The sequence below is a fragment of the Indicator indicator genome, chromosome 15, assembly GCF_027791375.1.
Source record: "Indicator indicator isolate 239-I01 chromosome 15, UM_Iind_1.1, whole genome shotgun sequence".
NCBI lineage: Eukaryota > Metazoa > Chordata > Aves > Piciformes > Indicatoridae > Indicator > Indicator indicator.
The window spans coordinates 9093572-9110257 of record NC_072024.1 but is presented as its reverse complement, the minus strand read 5'-3'; the positions used below and the strand labels follow the sequence as shown (position 1 = coordinate 9110257).

Genomic DNA, 16686 nt, shown 5'->3' with positions numbered 1-16686 from the left:
AACTGGCCGGTAAGCTTTCCAGATGTTTTCCAGGATTTCTTAAGGCATTTATTTCTCCATGCCAGTTCCACTAACACTGAGAGAAAGAGCAAAGAGGGATGTGCACAACAAGGGCAGAAGATAATAAGCTGAGACCAGGGAGACCCTGTTCTCCCACAGTGCCAGGCTGTGCTCCCCTGGCAGCCCTGGTACAGATGAAGATTGCAGCAGTTGTACCATGCTAGCAGTACTGAGGGCACAGAGGACTTGCAACTGCATCACCACTCAAAATGACCATAATTTGCTGTCCAGAGTCTTCTAAGTTTCCTAAATTTCAGAGTTTGTTGGTTGTAGCAACCAGTATTACAGACCTAAAGTTAAAGCTGTGAAGATGCACTCCTCCTACCTGTCATTTCTTGTAATGTTCTTTTCCTTCATTTAATAAAAGACTAGGACATAAATGTATCAGTATGGTTAGTCTCTTTCCTTTCATACAACTCCTTATTTTTGAAGCATTCAGGGTGCCCTTATAATCAGAGCCTAAAAGGTGTGCTTTGCAGTTGCCTTTCAGAGCCTGCAAATGCTGGGTTTGTGAGTTGAGGCTGAATGTAGGCTTCTTTGTCCTCATAACCAACATTTACACAACAGCCCTCATATCATTACAGGCTTCCTATTCATTTGAATGAACTTCAAAACTTTCACAGGTACAAACAAGCCTTGTAAGCCAAAAGGGCTTTTCCTGCAATCTGTTTATTCTTCAGCAAGCTTTTCTGTAGGCTAACAGAAGTTGTAGCTGTGTTTTCTGCTAATGTCTTGTCTCCTACAATCTCTTATCTCCCTCTACACTTGTCCTGTGCCCTTGTTCTGTCTAATTTTGTGAGTGGGTGGAGGAAGAGAGAGAGATAAACAGCCTATCAAGCATCAAGGACATTTACTTGGTTTACATCTGCCAGAGTTAATCTGAACATGCTTTGAGATATTAGTGGGGTATACACCTTTTATTTATCAAGACTAACTCTTTAACAGACAAAAATCTACTAATAATGAATAATTAAGTGACATCATTTGCATGCACAAATCACCATAGTCTGACTTGGGTGATATATAACACTGAGTCTATCTAGGCAAAACAATTGTATCTCTCTGGAGGTCAATCCTAAAGAATGAAAAAGTTGAAAAGATTTCTAAAATAATTTGAGCAAGGAAAAGATTGTCTTTTTTTTGTCTTTTTTTTTTTTTTCCCTGAGATTATGGAAATAAAGTTTTGGCTTTCCAAAGGAAAATGCAATAATTAGGAAATTTGCAAATGGAAATTAGCCTGTGTTGGTCTTTGTCTTTATTTATGTCATTAAATGGAGTCTTTAATTAGCATATATATTATTCATGTTTCAATATAATCCATTTTGTAACTCCCAAGTTCAAATATAAAAATCAAAATGGGCTTGATGCACCCAATTGTTTCCATACAAAGCAGCTAACATAGATGTAAAGATATGAGGTGAATTGAAACATTTATATTTCATAAGCATGCAGTCTACATTTTCTGAAATTATGGCTTGAACTCTTATTTTTAACTTTTTCTCATTTGCATACATATTAGTCCCTGTTTAAATTATGTGTTAATTCTATTCATTAGACTTCAGTGAATGCTTCTAACTCTCCTGATAATCAAGCATAGGTCCCTGGAAAGCAAATTACGGACTTTCATGTTGCAAACCCCGTTGTAGACATGACATTTATCACTGCAAAGCCAATTCATGTGGAGCACTTGGCTTCAGCCAGGAGGGCAGAACCCTTCTTCTTATGCTTACAGAAATGACTGTCATCTGTGAATAAGGACCTGGCACTGGGTCCCCAGTGTCACTTCAGAAATGACTGGGTACTTCATAACTGCAGCACCCTCTTGATGGTAAAAATGTCAGCTCAGCTCTTTGGGGGAGAAAGAGTAATTTGGCTCAGGTTCTTGCACAAAGAGCTTCAAGAAAATAGGCAATCAAGAATCTTCTGTTCCATATAATATGGTAGTGGAGTTTGGGAACCTACAAGGGCTCTGCTGGCTGTCAAAGCAAGAACCTGCAGCCTTGGCTTTGCTGCTATCCAAAATGCATTTTTTCTTCAAAATCTCCAGAACTGTGGTCCTGAAAGCAAGAGTAGGGAGGTGACAACTGTTCTACAAGAGTCCTTCCTCAGGGTCTTTAAGCCAGACCCTGTAGCAAATGTGGGAACAATCTGTAGGAAGAAAAAGGGCAATGAAATAGTATTGGAGTTAGGTGTCTGCTCTTGCATATTGATTTGCCAAGCTGTGACTGTGACAATTCATCTTTCTAATTCTACGTATAAAAGCATTGTTATCCCAATGGTAAGCCTGAGGTGATACTTTTGCAAGGTTTTATGTTGATGGGGTGAACCCAGTGTGGTGCCACACAGGGAGTTGCCATGTGTGCTCTGGTTAATAAAAAAATCGATGGGAAGAAGATTCTTATGCCATCACTGCAAGGAAATGCTTGGCATCTTTAAAAGCCCATAAGTTTCATTTCCATCTGTTTTTTGCAGAGTCTAGGCCTTTTCAAAAGCAGCACTGATGTGCTGTAGGGAATTAATTCAGTTCTTCGTGGTAGCAGAAGGGTAGAGGTCAACTTCATTGGTTTTGTATCCATAGAATTGCATGGAACGAGCTCCCTGTTGTATAGTTTAAAGGAATAGGTGGAGACTACTTAGAAAGAGACCTGTTGTCCCTGCAGCTTAGTTTTATTCAAGATGCACAGAGTAAGAGAGCAGAAGAGAAGAAATCACAGTATTTGATATACATTCTCAGCAGCTGCTTCATCTCGCCATGTCTGAATGTGTAATCTCACTCTTGGGAGCATTCTGTCTGAAAAGCAGCTGGGTGCTTCCAAACATACAAGAAACGCTCCCATTTCACCAGCATTTGTGATAACCCAAGCTGCAACTTGGCCTACAGGGAAATGAAAGGTCTGTGGTTTATTGCTACTCTGAGAATTCAGTGGGTTGCAGTGTTGTCTGTAGGATTTGAGCTTGCACTTGGATGTCCTCTCTTTTCTTAGCAATGTTTTCTTGTACTGAGGGGGTGCAAGACAATCCCTGAGCTTTATACCAGCTTTTCTGAAACCCTTAATCCATCTGCAGCCCTCTCCTGCACTCCTTGGATGGTGAATGGGGGGGGGTCTCACTGGCTTCTGCACTGTCAAGCTGGGACAAACTGACAGACTGTACTAATTTTACCCTGTGTGTTCAGCACAGAAAATGATGCTGAAGAGAAGAGGCTTTAAACAAACCCTAGCCTGGGGTTTAAAGTTATCCACAGTTCTCCACTGGATTATTTATTTTATTTTTTTAAGCCTGGAAGGTTGACAGCTCAGCTCATGGGGGAATAAGGCAGTGGATGAGCTTTCCCCTTCCATGCCTCCTTCCAGCATCTTTTTCCCTTAGTGTGCCAGACAGCAACTCCCCACCCTAGAGAGAGATGCACTGGCAACCTCCTCAGTTTTTTTCTTGTGACTGGATTAACTTTAACACTGTGATTTCTCTCAGCCAAACTTATTGTATTTTCTCAGTTTTCATTGAAGGAGTTAAACTCATATGGGGTGAACGTTTTCTGTTACAGCTCATGTTCTGTTTTGACCTTCTTGGCTTCACATATTTTCACCTTTTAAAGTTACTAGCTATATCTGAGTTCTTAACATCAGTGGGCTGCTTTGTGGAAATAAATATTAATGAGATGGCTGCTGATAGCATCGTATGGCTAGAAACAAATGCTTTTATATTAAATGGAATTTAATATTAATTGAGTGGTTTGGAGTTGAAGCAGGATATAAAGTGACAAGCTCATGGCACAGCAAACTGCCCTTTGCAGGAATCCAATTAGAAGAGTGAGCAGCAAATTGTAAGCAAAGTTGCTATAATCACATGGGGGCAATGCAAGAGTGGAGCATAATTTGGAGGCTGGGACCTGTCCCCTTGAACGTCTCCTAATTTCCATGAATCAACATTTAGTTACTGCGTGGTGCCAAGTTTGCATTCTTCAGCTCTTTCCTGGCAGTGCTGCATCCCATTGCTCTAGTCAAATTGGAGGGAGCCAGTGTGTTTTGCAATAAAAGGGCACATCAATTAAATGCTACACGTTCGTCGGAGGAAAGGGACTCATTTGTTAGCCTGCTGAAATTACTTTGCATTGAAAATCTTGTGCTGATCTTACAGGGCTCTTTCCTAATCACTTGAAGCTGTTACTTTTGCCATTTCCTCAGTAAGAAAGATCAAGAGTCATTCCCTTTCCAAATTGCAATGTTTGTTTATGACTTAGATGATTCACTGAGATGTGTTGTAGGTAAACGGTTAAATGCTGCCTGGAGTAACCAAGTGCAATTGTCACAGATGTATCTCATGTCCTAAAGAGTGATGTGGAGTGTTCATTGGATTTGAATTGCTCAAAAATAGTTTCTGTCTAAATTATGTATCATTTTCATCTGGCAGATGGAGTTGCAGAAGCTGCTACAGTGAGAGTTTTTTGGTGGCATTTCAGACAACCTGAGTATTGTGTGAAATTGGCTTAACAAGCCTCTGAAAGGAGGGTGCAGGATGTAAAGTGAAGGTGTAGGAGTGATAAGGACCTAACCACAGCATCTGGAAGTAGGGGCTGTACTTCCAGGCTGATGGAAAAGCATGTGAAAGGAAAAAAACCAAACAAACAAATAAACAACAACAACAAAAAAACCCAGCACAAACTAGGGAGCAAGTCTGTTTATCTGTTCTGTCAAAATGGCTGTGATCAGCCAGGAGGCAAATGAATAAATGGATCAACAAGTAATTCACACTTGTGTGTTCTCGACAGGAAATCACAGATCTGAAACCAAATGTCTGGGACAAAACTACCAGAAATAGTGGCAAAATACTCTGCTGTTTAGTCTGCATTTAAAACATTTTTAGCTCACAAAACTCCTTGAATGAAAATAAATTAAAATACTGGAATAAAACAGGGACTTGTTACTACAGTTCCCAGTTACAAGCCAGAGAAGAAAATAGTTAGGAATGGGTCTAAGAGTAGGATCTTGGTCCTGCTGGAATTGCCCTTTGCCTGCATACCTGAATCACCTGTTGGCCATGGTGATTGCTGCTGTCTGTTCTGCTCCCAAGCTCACTGTCTAATTGTTGCACTAAAGGCAGCAAAAGGCACCAAAGATCACATCAGAACATGGAAATGAAATGCATAAATACAGTAGGAGGAAAATTAATCTGACTTGCTAGAGGTGTCAGCACTTCACATTTCATCTAGGAGCCAGACACCTCCTACAGTCCTTGAGGTTACTGTCTGCCTGTGCAGCCATGCCACTTCATGAGATTCAAGAAAAGGAAACACGGAGCTAAGAGCTTCTGTTTAATTTGCATGTCTGCTTCTGAGGAAGTGTCTGATGGTTCCAGGTGCATTCCTTCATATATTAAGAAGCATTCACACGTTTGTGCTAAAGATGCGAACTGCAGTTCTTGTGAGCTTTTTTTTACTCCTTTTCCCCAGTCCCACATTTATCAACAATGAAAGGTTATAAAGAGCTTAATAAAAGGTAGGTTAAAGATTTGGAAATAGTGCAAGTAAAGAGAACAGTCTATAAATAGAAAATATATTAAACCATATCTGGTGTTAAGGAATCTAATAATTAACGGAGGTTGACTGAATTTCTCCTGTCTCGCTTATCTGCAATGAACTTCTATCTTGAATCAAAATGTTCTCCTCCTGTGATTAGTTTTGTTATTAGCTGTTCCTACACACTGATTAAGACAATGGGAAAGCAATAATTTATTTGCCCAAGTGTACACTTACTGAAAAAGATTTTGTCATGGGGATGAAAGCAGCTTCTCATTTTCAGAATCGTTTTGATTGATTTCTTAAAGGCAAAGGCTCTTCTACATCTGTTACTTAGTGATTTTTCAGGTCTTGACTTTACTGTATAATTGGAGGCCTGTTAATAGACTTCATGGTAACTTTCCTGGTATGCCTTATGCTTTGAGTCCTTTTTGTGTGATAAATTTGTATTTCATTGACACTGAAATTCAAGGAGCTTTGAATGGGTTATAGGCCTGAAACTTCAAAAAATATTTTGAAAATATATGTCTTCCTCACGTCCATTTCAGGCACTTTTAGGATCATCCTTCTAGTTCTCTCTGTCTCATGGCACAGTGGATTCTACCTCTGTTACTTGCTTATAATATATCTATAATTTTTATTTAGTCTATGGAGATAGTAATTTAAAACTTATTTTCCCCCCCTTTATTTCTTTATTATGCCTAGGTGTGCTTACTACTGCTGTCTGCATTTTAGTATTAATTAGATTTTCCTTATAGTATTAATTATATTGGTATTTGTCTGATATTATTGCTATTGTTTTTACTATTTAATTTTTATAAACATTCTCACAGAAAATGCTGTTCAATGTAAATGATACTGGAAGGATCTGCTGATGCAGAGACTTTTTATTCTGATGTATTAATTGATGTGGATCTATTGCATTGGGTGAAGGGAACCCAGTGGACATGTTCACACCAAACTGCTTGTCCAGTTTAACCAGAACACCACTTCTGTGAATACAACTTGCTTGTCTGTGATATGGCTCTATTAATGCAGAGCTATGCCCTAGATACTTAGCCCAGCAGATAAGGAGTATTGAAGCAGGCAGAGCTCACACCAACATGCCTGTGTGTCTCCTGGCATCTGAGAGAGGTCACTGGGGTCTGACATGGTATTTTTGCAGAGCTAGTTAGAGATGTACTCAGCATACTGCAGCAGAATGCACAATCTGAAATTTCTCAGCAGTTTGGTTCAGTGGATGGTAGTTTATTGTCTCTGATATTTGTGTTTCCTTGTCACATTTGTTAACCTTTGAATGCAAGAAACTCATTAAAGCAATTCCTCAGGCACACATACTCCAGGCTTCCCCAGAGCTCTCAAGTCACTACCAGATTAGTATCAGCGACAGCAAGAAGCGACTCTCCAAATGGGTTGATTGATAGTGAGATTAATGATCCTCAGGACTTCTGTCCAGGTTTATTATTTGGTGGCTTACAAATCTTTGCTTTCAGGGAGATGGGTGGGGAAGGAGGACCAGCTGGCTGCCACCCGGTCTGTCTCTATTAGCATGATGAGGTGGCGTATGTAGCTCTGTCAGAGCAGTAGCATTAAGTAGTGTATTTTCAGTGTTCTCATTATCTGCCAGGTACTAAATAATTTGATTCTCTGTTCTTGGTGCCAGCTGCTCTTTTCCTTTGTGCTTTGCTTCCAAAGGTATCTTTTTATGCCATTTTTTAATTATGTTCTAAACAGACTTAGCAGAGAGATCATAAAAAATTTGAAGTAGCTTTTTTTTTTAATGACTAATGAAAAGAGCCCACCCTACAAATACATAATGATGTAAAGAGAAATGAAATAATCAGACTTTTAATACTTTATCCTCACCCCAAATAAGCTAAACATGAAATATGTCCAGCAGCGTTGGGAAGGTTTCCTTCCTAATCATTCCATGTGGCTTTAGCCCAGGTGCAGGTGGAAATGTCTGTTGAGAAAGATGGAGCTTCCCATTGAGTATTTCATTGTGTTTAACAAGCTGTCATTTCTGCCTGAAGATGAGTAAGGACACCAAAAGAGGGGGGGGAAAAGTGCCTCTGTGCCTACACTTTTAGCATATTTTTGCGTTATGCTTAGATCTTGGGCTGGGGCTTGAGATACCTAAAATAATTGTCAGTTGAATATCTTGATGTCCCATTTAGAGGAAGGAGAGAACATTTTTGCAAAGGAAGGAGCAGGGCTCTTCCATTTCTGAGAGTAATTAGGTGGGAGTAATTAGGGAGATTAGGTGAATGTTCCAAAGAAAGACCTAGTTTCTCCTGTCCCCTCTTAGATGGGTCGATCTCTGTGTTGTTTTTCTCATAACACAGTTTCAGTCCAGATGAATTACTCTTTGCATTTAAAAATTCCTGTATTTCAACCTCCCAGTGTGCCAACCTGTTTTTATTCTTTCCTTTCTTGAGATTCATCCCAAAGGGAATTTATGTCCTGAAACAATATCAAGTATACCCAATTTTGAGTTCTTAGAGGTGCTACTGAAAGCTCCTCTCTAGTAAGAGGCAATCTTCATTGATTGCTGCAGTTCTTGTGATTGCAGAACAACTCTTCACTTGGTTAAATTTAGCTTCATTCTGTGAGAAAGTTTTAGGCTCCTTTTTAATATTACATGATGTTTAGGGCATTGGAAGTACACATTTTATAGGAACTGCCTAAGGTATTCTTTGATTGGAAAAGGCATGTCTTTGTTTTGCTCTGTGATTTGCTAGTCTTTGTTATGAATGTTACATTAAATAAATAGTTGACTCAGGGAGAGGAAAATTAATACATCAAAGCTTCCCTTTGGTTTTTAAAACCATGCCTAATTTTTAAACCATTCTGAGGTATCACCTATAGGTTTCTCTATCCCATTTTTGCCTGAAGACAGGAAACTTTTGAGTAGTAATGCATATAACCAGAGAGCTTGTTCTCTAGCAGCAGAAAATACTGATGAGTAAACCCATTCAGTCATCTGTAAAATTGCTGAGTGTATCCAACACAGCTGTTGTGAGTATTGATTAAAGCAGTAGGGGAAGGTCTGATGCAGCTAGCCCTGTCAGAGGTCACCAGGAGAGTAATTAGCTACCAAGTGTGACAGGGCCAAGTGGCATCACAAATGAGGTTTCACCATTGGCTTCGCTGTTCTCCCGGGACATCAGGAAGATGGGACAAGGAAGCATGGAAAATGTTTGTGCTCAGTTAAACTAAGATTTATCCACTTACAATTTGCAGTTAAAGAGCTTTCTAAGTGCATTTTTGCACTGGCCACCTGGGTGCTTTCTGGTTGCACAGCTGATGAAGAGGAGAGGACTTAAAAGCAGGTCATTTTAGGGTGTATTATCATTTATTTACTGTTCAATTGTTTGAATACCCTTATAAAATTAATATTTCCTGTATAATGTTTGAATTTGATATTGTATGTGATATAAAAGGGTGTCTATTCTCTGGTACATGATAGGATCTCAGAGGACTGGGAGAAGAGAGGTTTTAATTTTGTGGAGAGCTGTGTAGTCAGCTGGCAAATTTAGGCCATAAATATTAAATTAGCTGTCTTTGTGTGTCAGAAATCCCTAGTCTTGTTTGCAGATTATTTTTTTCAGATGGACAATTTTTCTAGTGATGTGTCCTTCATAATAAATACTACCTCAAAGATTTTGTCCACCTTCCTTTTTTTAACTTTCCCATCTGTCCTTCCCAGCCTTTTTCGTGTCTTTATTTCACTGTGATACTGCAGAATGTGTGGTTGTGTGCGGTTGGACTGGTGATTAGCATTTGTTTCCTTTTAGCTTTTGCACAACTGTGTGGGTGCACAAAACCTCACATATGTGAAAAAGTATTTCTCCTTGCTCAGAAGAAGTCCATGAAAGGGACAGACAGCATTCTGTCTAGGAAAGGATGCCAAGGACTTGGCACACTGAACTTCTGAAACATCTCTATGTACCATCTAAACTTCTCCTGTTATCTGTGCAGTGCTTAACACTGCTCAAGAAGATTGCAGGCAGAAATTGTTTTGTGGGGAGAAGGCAAATTATCTTCAGAAGGGATATGCAGGAGAATCAGCATTATTGTAGGGAAATTTTCCTCCTTTTTCAGCTTTCCTTTGTTCTCTTGGTTTTATACATTCCTGCTTTGTATATCCTCCTGAAGCTCAAGTTCGATCAGCCTGCACTCCCTTACCACTCCAGCATAGCACAGGTTCTTTTATAACCTGGCTTTTGAAATCTGATCATTAAGCTTTAACACCTGGGAAGGACAATAATTGTAGAAAATTGGGGCAATAAAAGCCATTTTCTGGCCAAAAAAGTAAATGCAGATGTCCCTTTGATAGACTGAATGTAATATCACTGCTCCATGCTGGTCACTTATTCATATTTATAAGATCAGCTTTTTTCATGTGGTTCTCTCTTCTCTTTTTCTTCTTAACGCTTGAGTCAGTTTTATTGCTCATAAAAATCAGTGACTGATGACCCCAGCTAGAGCAGTGCAGGCTGCAGACAGCTGTTGTCCAGGCTCCCATCCACTGCTCTGCTGGTGACATGGTCATGATTTGCAGCGCTTCTGTTGTTCCGTAGTCTGCGGCTCTTTTCTGAGGAGTCATTGCCAGTTCTGACAGTGACAAATGCTTGCCAAGGAATAGTGGAGCTAGTTTAAAGTGCAGAGCCATGTGTTACTAGTACACTTGACTGCATACATACTCTGGTTTTGGTGCCAGCAGAAACCAGTCTTAATTGTGTCTCCTGGAAAACATGCAAAACAGTTCAATGAGAATCTGAAGCATCTTTTTCCTCTATTGAAAGTGAGCAGGAATGTGCAGAGGTAGCAAAAGGGATCATTTCCAGTCTTTGGATCATTCTTTGGGAGTTATTTGCAGACTCCTCTGTGGTGAAGGAGCATGGTGAATGAATGCCTGTATCCAGGTTGCATTTGATAAAGACTGAGCCATGGTGAAGCCTGGTTTGGAAGTCCATTACATATCCTAGTTTGACTCTTCTTTGATTGCTCACGTTCTGTTCACCAGCAAAGGACTGTGTGTGAAACTAGGGTGGCTGCAGGGACTATTGGCCTCTTTGTTAATAAATGCACATTCTGCAAAGCTGCTGTCTGTGGCAGGCTGTTTCTGGAGGAAATATACCCAGAGGACCAGATTTGCCCTTCTCTGACAGAAGAGAATAGGCCTCCAGGATGCTTTCAAGCCATCAGCCCCCAAATTGGTCATGCTTTAGGAGGTAATGACCCAGGAAGAGAGTAGTTGCAAGAAACTGGGAGCTTAAATGATATTACAGAAATAAAGCAGTATAAATCTGGCTAGCTTTGGAGACAGCATAACCACTGCTCCAGCCAAAAGAAATGCCTGCAAGGGGTAGATGAGTAGATCCCTAGTGAGCAAAAGAAGCAATGAACATGCCCACCACTTCAGCATGTGAAGCAGCACATGGCTCTTGGATGTCCCCAGAAATTGAAGCACTCCCATTTAATTTTCCTATGTCCAGCCACTGTCCTGGTGGTTTGAGCCAGCTGCAGCAGAGGCAATCATGTGCCCCTCCACAGTAATCCCTTGCTCCTTCTCTTCCTGCCTCAGCTGCTCCAGAGCACCACTGATCCCTCGGCTGTCATCACAGATCAGGGGATGCTCCCTGTGCTAGACAGAATACAGAGCAGGAAAGGCCAAACGCTGCCCTCAGAGCTATTCCCAGCCCTCCCATCACTGCGTGTTTGCATTGGAGGCAGTATAAACTGAACACTAAGGTGGTATCTTCTACATGAAAATAAAATGCATCTATGCTTTCCGGTCATTGTATGATCTGTTCTCCCTCTTGCTTTTAGATGAGTATAAAGGAGAAGCTGCTTGAGGTTTATTTACTAAAAACCAAGGAAATCTGTTTTCAGTGTCACAAATCTCATGAGGCATCTCTTCTTCTAAAGAAGCTAATCTAGTATTTTGCTCAGAGGAAATGGAACGAGCATTTAACCTAGCTAATCAGAACCATCTCTTGGCATACTTTTATGCTTTCAGCTTGATAATAAGATGCTGCTGCTCTGGACCTTGCATCCTATTAGTTTACTTCAATAACTCACTGACAGCATCTCTGCAAAAAGATTCTGGGCAGAGAAATGTCTCCCTTGTATTGTCTTTGCATTCCAGACCCTGCCTCTGCTCCATCTCTGGGGAGATGCTAATCTCACAGCTTTTTACTTTCTGCATTTTGGTCCATATGTGACAACTGTGTGTCTGATCACCACAATCTCACACAGATATTATACCTCAGGGAAAGGGAGTCGAAAAAAACATATGGGGCTAGAGAAAACAGTGTGCTTCACTGCACACAGGCGTGTTTTAGCGGCGAGAGACTCTGGTATTTTGCAGAAGAGATGTGGACTCTCCTAAATCTTCTGAATGGGATTTGCTTTTCTTCAACCAGTACTGCAGAAATGCAAGAATTATTCTAAAATCAGTGTTTCAGTTATTGAGATTTTAATAATAATTAATGACATTGATGAATCTTAGTTGCTCATTCGTTAAAGACTTTTTATTTTAAATATATATATATATATATATCTATATATATATATATATATATCTATCTATCTATCTATATATATATATATATGGGGTTTGGGGGTTTTTCTGCTGATGGTATTGGTTTCATGTGCAAATGTTCCCACAGATGCAAACATCCGGACATGTCTATACACTGAAGTTAAAAGTTACAGGCTGAAGTGCTTACTTGGAAACAGTTGTAGACTTGCACTGCACCCTTTCTAGCCCTGCACCTACACACCTCTCTTCATGGCTGCTTCTCTAGTGACTCAAAACAAGCAATTTTCTACTCTCATCCTTTTCATTTATCCAGCCCTCCCTATATACACAGATTTACTGCAGCCTCTTGTAGCCTTAGCAACTGCTGCCACGTAAGGTTTGTATCCTGAGAGAAAGGTAATGGGTAGGGGAAATGCCGAGGGATAGAAAGGAGCATCCTAAACCAGGGGAGAAGGCAGATACTAAATTGTATGAAATGCCTCTTAGTAGCCTTTATCCCAGCTATCACTATTTATTACTACAAGCTAGACAGCAAGCTTGCAAAAGGCTCTTCTTGGGCCTGGGTGTTAGCTTACTCAGCATCTGCCTGGTACCCCAAGGTCCATGCAAAGAGAAGAGATGTGAGAGTAAGAAACAGACCTGGCAAGCAGAACTTGTGCGTTTGTGAAACCCATCAAAAAAGGTCTTTTACAGATTGATGCACTTTATCCAGCTCTCAAGTTTGAGCCTGGATAGTCCTATCAGTGCTGTCTTCTGCTGTCACTGAGAGCCCGTGAGACATGAAGGGAGTCACCAGGACAAGGGTGCAATGGTCTGTACACAGAGAGCTCAGCTGTAGAGGCTAAACTTGGAATATTTACAGCAATTATAAGCAAGTGAAATAGAAGAGTTTGAGAGGCTTGTTTGCACAACATACTATAGAGAAATGAGTGTGCTGCATTATGTATCTATATACATAAGAGTGCATTTTAGTGTCGGGTTTGTGTGTTGAGAAAACTTTCAGTCAAATTTCATGGTGACTGCCTTTTAAAAACAGCTACAGAAAGTCTTCCAAGAACAAAATGCAGATGTTATTGACATCTTTATTTTATGACTTTAATGACTGCAACAAACTTTGCTATGTGAAATACTCATTTACTGCATTGTTATTCTGAGATTGTGCTGAGCAGAGATATGCTGGACTGGGTATTCAGTTATCACCATCATAAGTCTTACAGTATCTCACAATGTGATTATCCAACACAATGTTTTGAGGCTATTAAGAAAAAGCTATCTTATGGCTGCATTAAAAAAAATGCCAGCCTATCAGAGCCTCTCAGAGTATAAAATAACAAATTAGCAAAAAATAATTGCTTTTCTTAAGTATCATCAGCTTAAAAAAATCCTGTAAATCCCTGCGTAAAGGTCTGTCTTCTTATCAAACACCTTCTTAAGGCCTTCATTACCAGGAGAAGCTGTTCAAGGATTTTTGTTGTATTAACTCAAGGGAAAGAGCCCCAAATACATCAAAATCAGGAACATTTTGCCTGTTTCATATTCATAGTTTCTTCTTTATGTGTGACTGATTTATTCTGCTGCGTGCCCCCAGGGTGTGCATTGTCCAAAATAAAGGCTGCCAAAAAAAAAAAAAAAAAAAAGAGAGAGAGAACAAAGAGAAGTAGAATGGGGGGAGTTCAACTGATATTTTTAAATGCTGTGAGACTATTGCACATCTTGCATCCTTATGTGTGAATTCACTTTATGGTGTTTCTTAACAAAAGCATACTCACTAAATAAATAAGTTCAGTGCAATGCAAGACATCGTGCCTGAAAATAGCAAGCAGCTCCGAGACAATTACTCCATGCTGTGAAATCCGCTCTCTCCTGCTCCTGTATTGTCTTAAGTTGTACTTGTGCTGCCATAGCATGTGCTTGCATTATAAAGCACTGTGAGTGTGCAGTAGAAAGTACAAATGCATGGAAAGCAAGCACCCATGATTATTTTAGGTTCTGGTGTTGCCTAAGAGAGTAGTTTGATCTTCAGTGACATTTTGCACTGTGACATCTATGGATGTCGAAAACAGAGGGAGCACAAATTACTTCAACGAAGTCAGCCAAGCTAGCTCTGCAGCTGGGGTCTTTATGTGCATAATGCCTGAAGTCCAGAGGAGCAGGCTGCTAGGCACAAACTTAGAAGCCACTATGTGCAAATATGTCAGCAAGGGAACCAGCAAGTTGAGAAAAGGCACTGCTCACAAGGCTCCTTGCAAACTTTGCCCAGGTGTTGAGGAGAAGTTCACTAAGGGCTGCAACGAAGGGGATCTTTCTGCACTGGGAAGCTATTGTTTAGCACCCCGACAGATGAGAGCAGACCCTTCTCCTGCCACAATAGCTGCTCACACCAAGCAAGTCTCATTAAATATTCAGTTCCAGCCTCAAGCAGCTCATTAAGTCAGCAATGAGCAGTGACGCTGGTGTTGGAAAACCCTGCCTCAGTTAACATCACCATGCAGAGTCTCCTCGGATCCCTTGATGTTATTCTGCTCAGTACCTTTTCTGTGATGACCAGCTTGTGCTCTCTGCTTTGCATTAAATACAGGTAAAACAGAGTCAGGTGGATTTAAGTTCTATTCTATAGGCCTCTTCAGAGATGAGTCCTGGGGCCCAAGCTAAGTGTCTGTTGCATTTTTCTGTGGGAGCATGTGTAATAAGAGTTTGCAGGAGGAGGATGGGATGAGAGGTATTTGTCTTTAGTGCTGAAAAAAAATAAAAAATAAAAACCCATAATGTTTGAAGGATAACTTTTATAACAGAACATCATGACATGCAGCAGTTACAGATGCTATATTACTGTCTGTTGGCTGTTACCAAGCAGAAACTTTTACAGTGAGTGCCTTTTCTCTGGAAATTCTAGTGTCTTAGGTGGATTTTGGTTTGAAGTGTCTGCTGAATATGTTTCTCGTGGGCTGAGTTTCTGAATGATGTGTTTGAAACCTGTTTTGCAATCACTGAGTACAATTTCTGAGTACAAATTTGTATCCAATAGTGCTCGGCAAAAATGTATAGAGGCATTTATGATGGCCAGATATCAGATGTCAGTGAAAGAGAGGACAGCAGAATACAGAACTAGGATTGTAATTGTAGAAAATGCCTATATGTTTTCACACATTAGTGTTTTAAAACTAATGTCTGATAGGATGGAGGCAGAAATGGAACTGAAATGGAGAACACCACATGCAAAAAGTTTCCAGGTTTTGGTTTTGTGTTGTTTTGTTGTTTTTTTTTTTTCCCCAGAGGGCAGTTTTTCACAGCCTGAGTCTATTTTTTATTTCTTTTCAACAGAAAGTGTTTTCAGACTGCCCATTTCTATGTGGAGGACAGCAGTTCCCCCCGTGTGGTCCCCAATGAAAGTATTCCCATTATACCTATTCCAGGTAAGACAGGCTTAATCTCCTGTGTTTGTGATACTTGTAGTCTGGTTTAATTATATAAAGAAGAAAAAAACGTGCTTGTGAGAAATCATTTATTTATTTATTTATTTATTTATTTATTTATAATGTGTTGTATCAGTGCTGCTTCATTTAACTTAAGGTCCTTTGCAGCGGGACTGACTGCCAATGCTTTTTTTATCCATAGGCACCTCTTCCACACTGTTTTCACAGAGATTTCAGAATAACCTTTGTATGATGTCAAAAGCATGAGCAACACTTCTTAGAAACACTAAGGCATTGCATCCAGAGTGTAACCAGCTGCTCCATGGGGACAGGTTGTGTATGAGGGATATGTAGCTCCACTGCTCTCTTAAGACTGGGGTCTTGCTCCCCACTTTCAGTGTGTGCAGAGCTGGTGTCTGCTGGGTCTCAGGGATGAAAGCAAGACACAAGGATAAGCAAACAATCTCAAGTAAAGTCCAAAGCCATCTGTTAATTTGGTATTAATCAAGTTACCAAAGGTCAAATTCTCCTCTCAGCTATTCTGAGAGTGAAGCTGGAAGCAGAGTTCAGCACTATTCTCTCTTCATGAGGCGTTTCCCCTGGGAATTATTAAGTGCAGGATCCAGCTCTGTGTAAGCTGTGATGACAGAGAGCAGCTTGGTGTTACAGTGGCCTTTGCAGCTGCTGCCTTGTTGCTAAGTTTTACAGGCAGCATTAAGATACTCAAAATGTTGTATTGACCTCAGTCTGTCAAATGCTTGTACTTATTGCTTCAAGGTGTTTAAGTTTCCTTGTCATATTCTGTAATTTGTGTCATTATTCTAGGGTTCAATCTGCAGCTAATTATGTTCATTTTACCAAAAAAACATTCAAAGGCATCTTTGAGACACTAAGAAACATGCTTCCTAGAAAAGTGAGAGAAGTCAATTATATTTTCTTTGATTTTACTTCATAGACATGTATGACTTCTTTTGAGAAAGAGTCTTTCAAAGTACCCATGGGAACTAGTATGAAAGGTTAGCTATTACATTCCTGCAGAAAACTTTAGGCAGTTTGCCTTACAGTCTGATACTGTGCCACTGAAAATAAAAGAAAACGTTCTATCATCTCCTCTCCTTTCTGCAGCAGACCAAGATGCATGTCCTGAC

General features: G+C 40.1%; 1 protein-coding gene across 1 annotated transcript in view; it reads left to right on the top strand.

Annotated features, from left to right (window-relative positions):
- PTPRG (protein tyrosine phosphatase receptor type G) overlaps positions 1-16686 on the top strand; it is a 413314-nt gene that overhangs the window by 357713 nt on the left and 38915 nt on the right. Inside the window, exon 14 of the mRNA XM_054387705.1 lies at positions 15447-15538. Within this exon, the coding sequence (XP_054243680.1) occupies positions 15447-15538 (92 nt within the window). The remainder of the gene's footprint in view (positions 1-15446; positions 15539-16686) is intronic.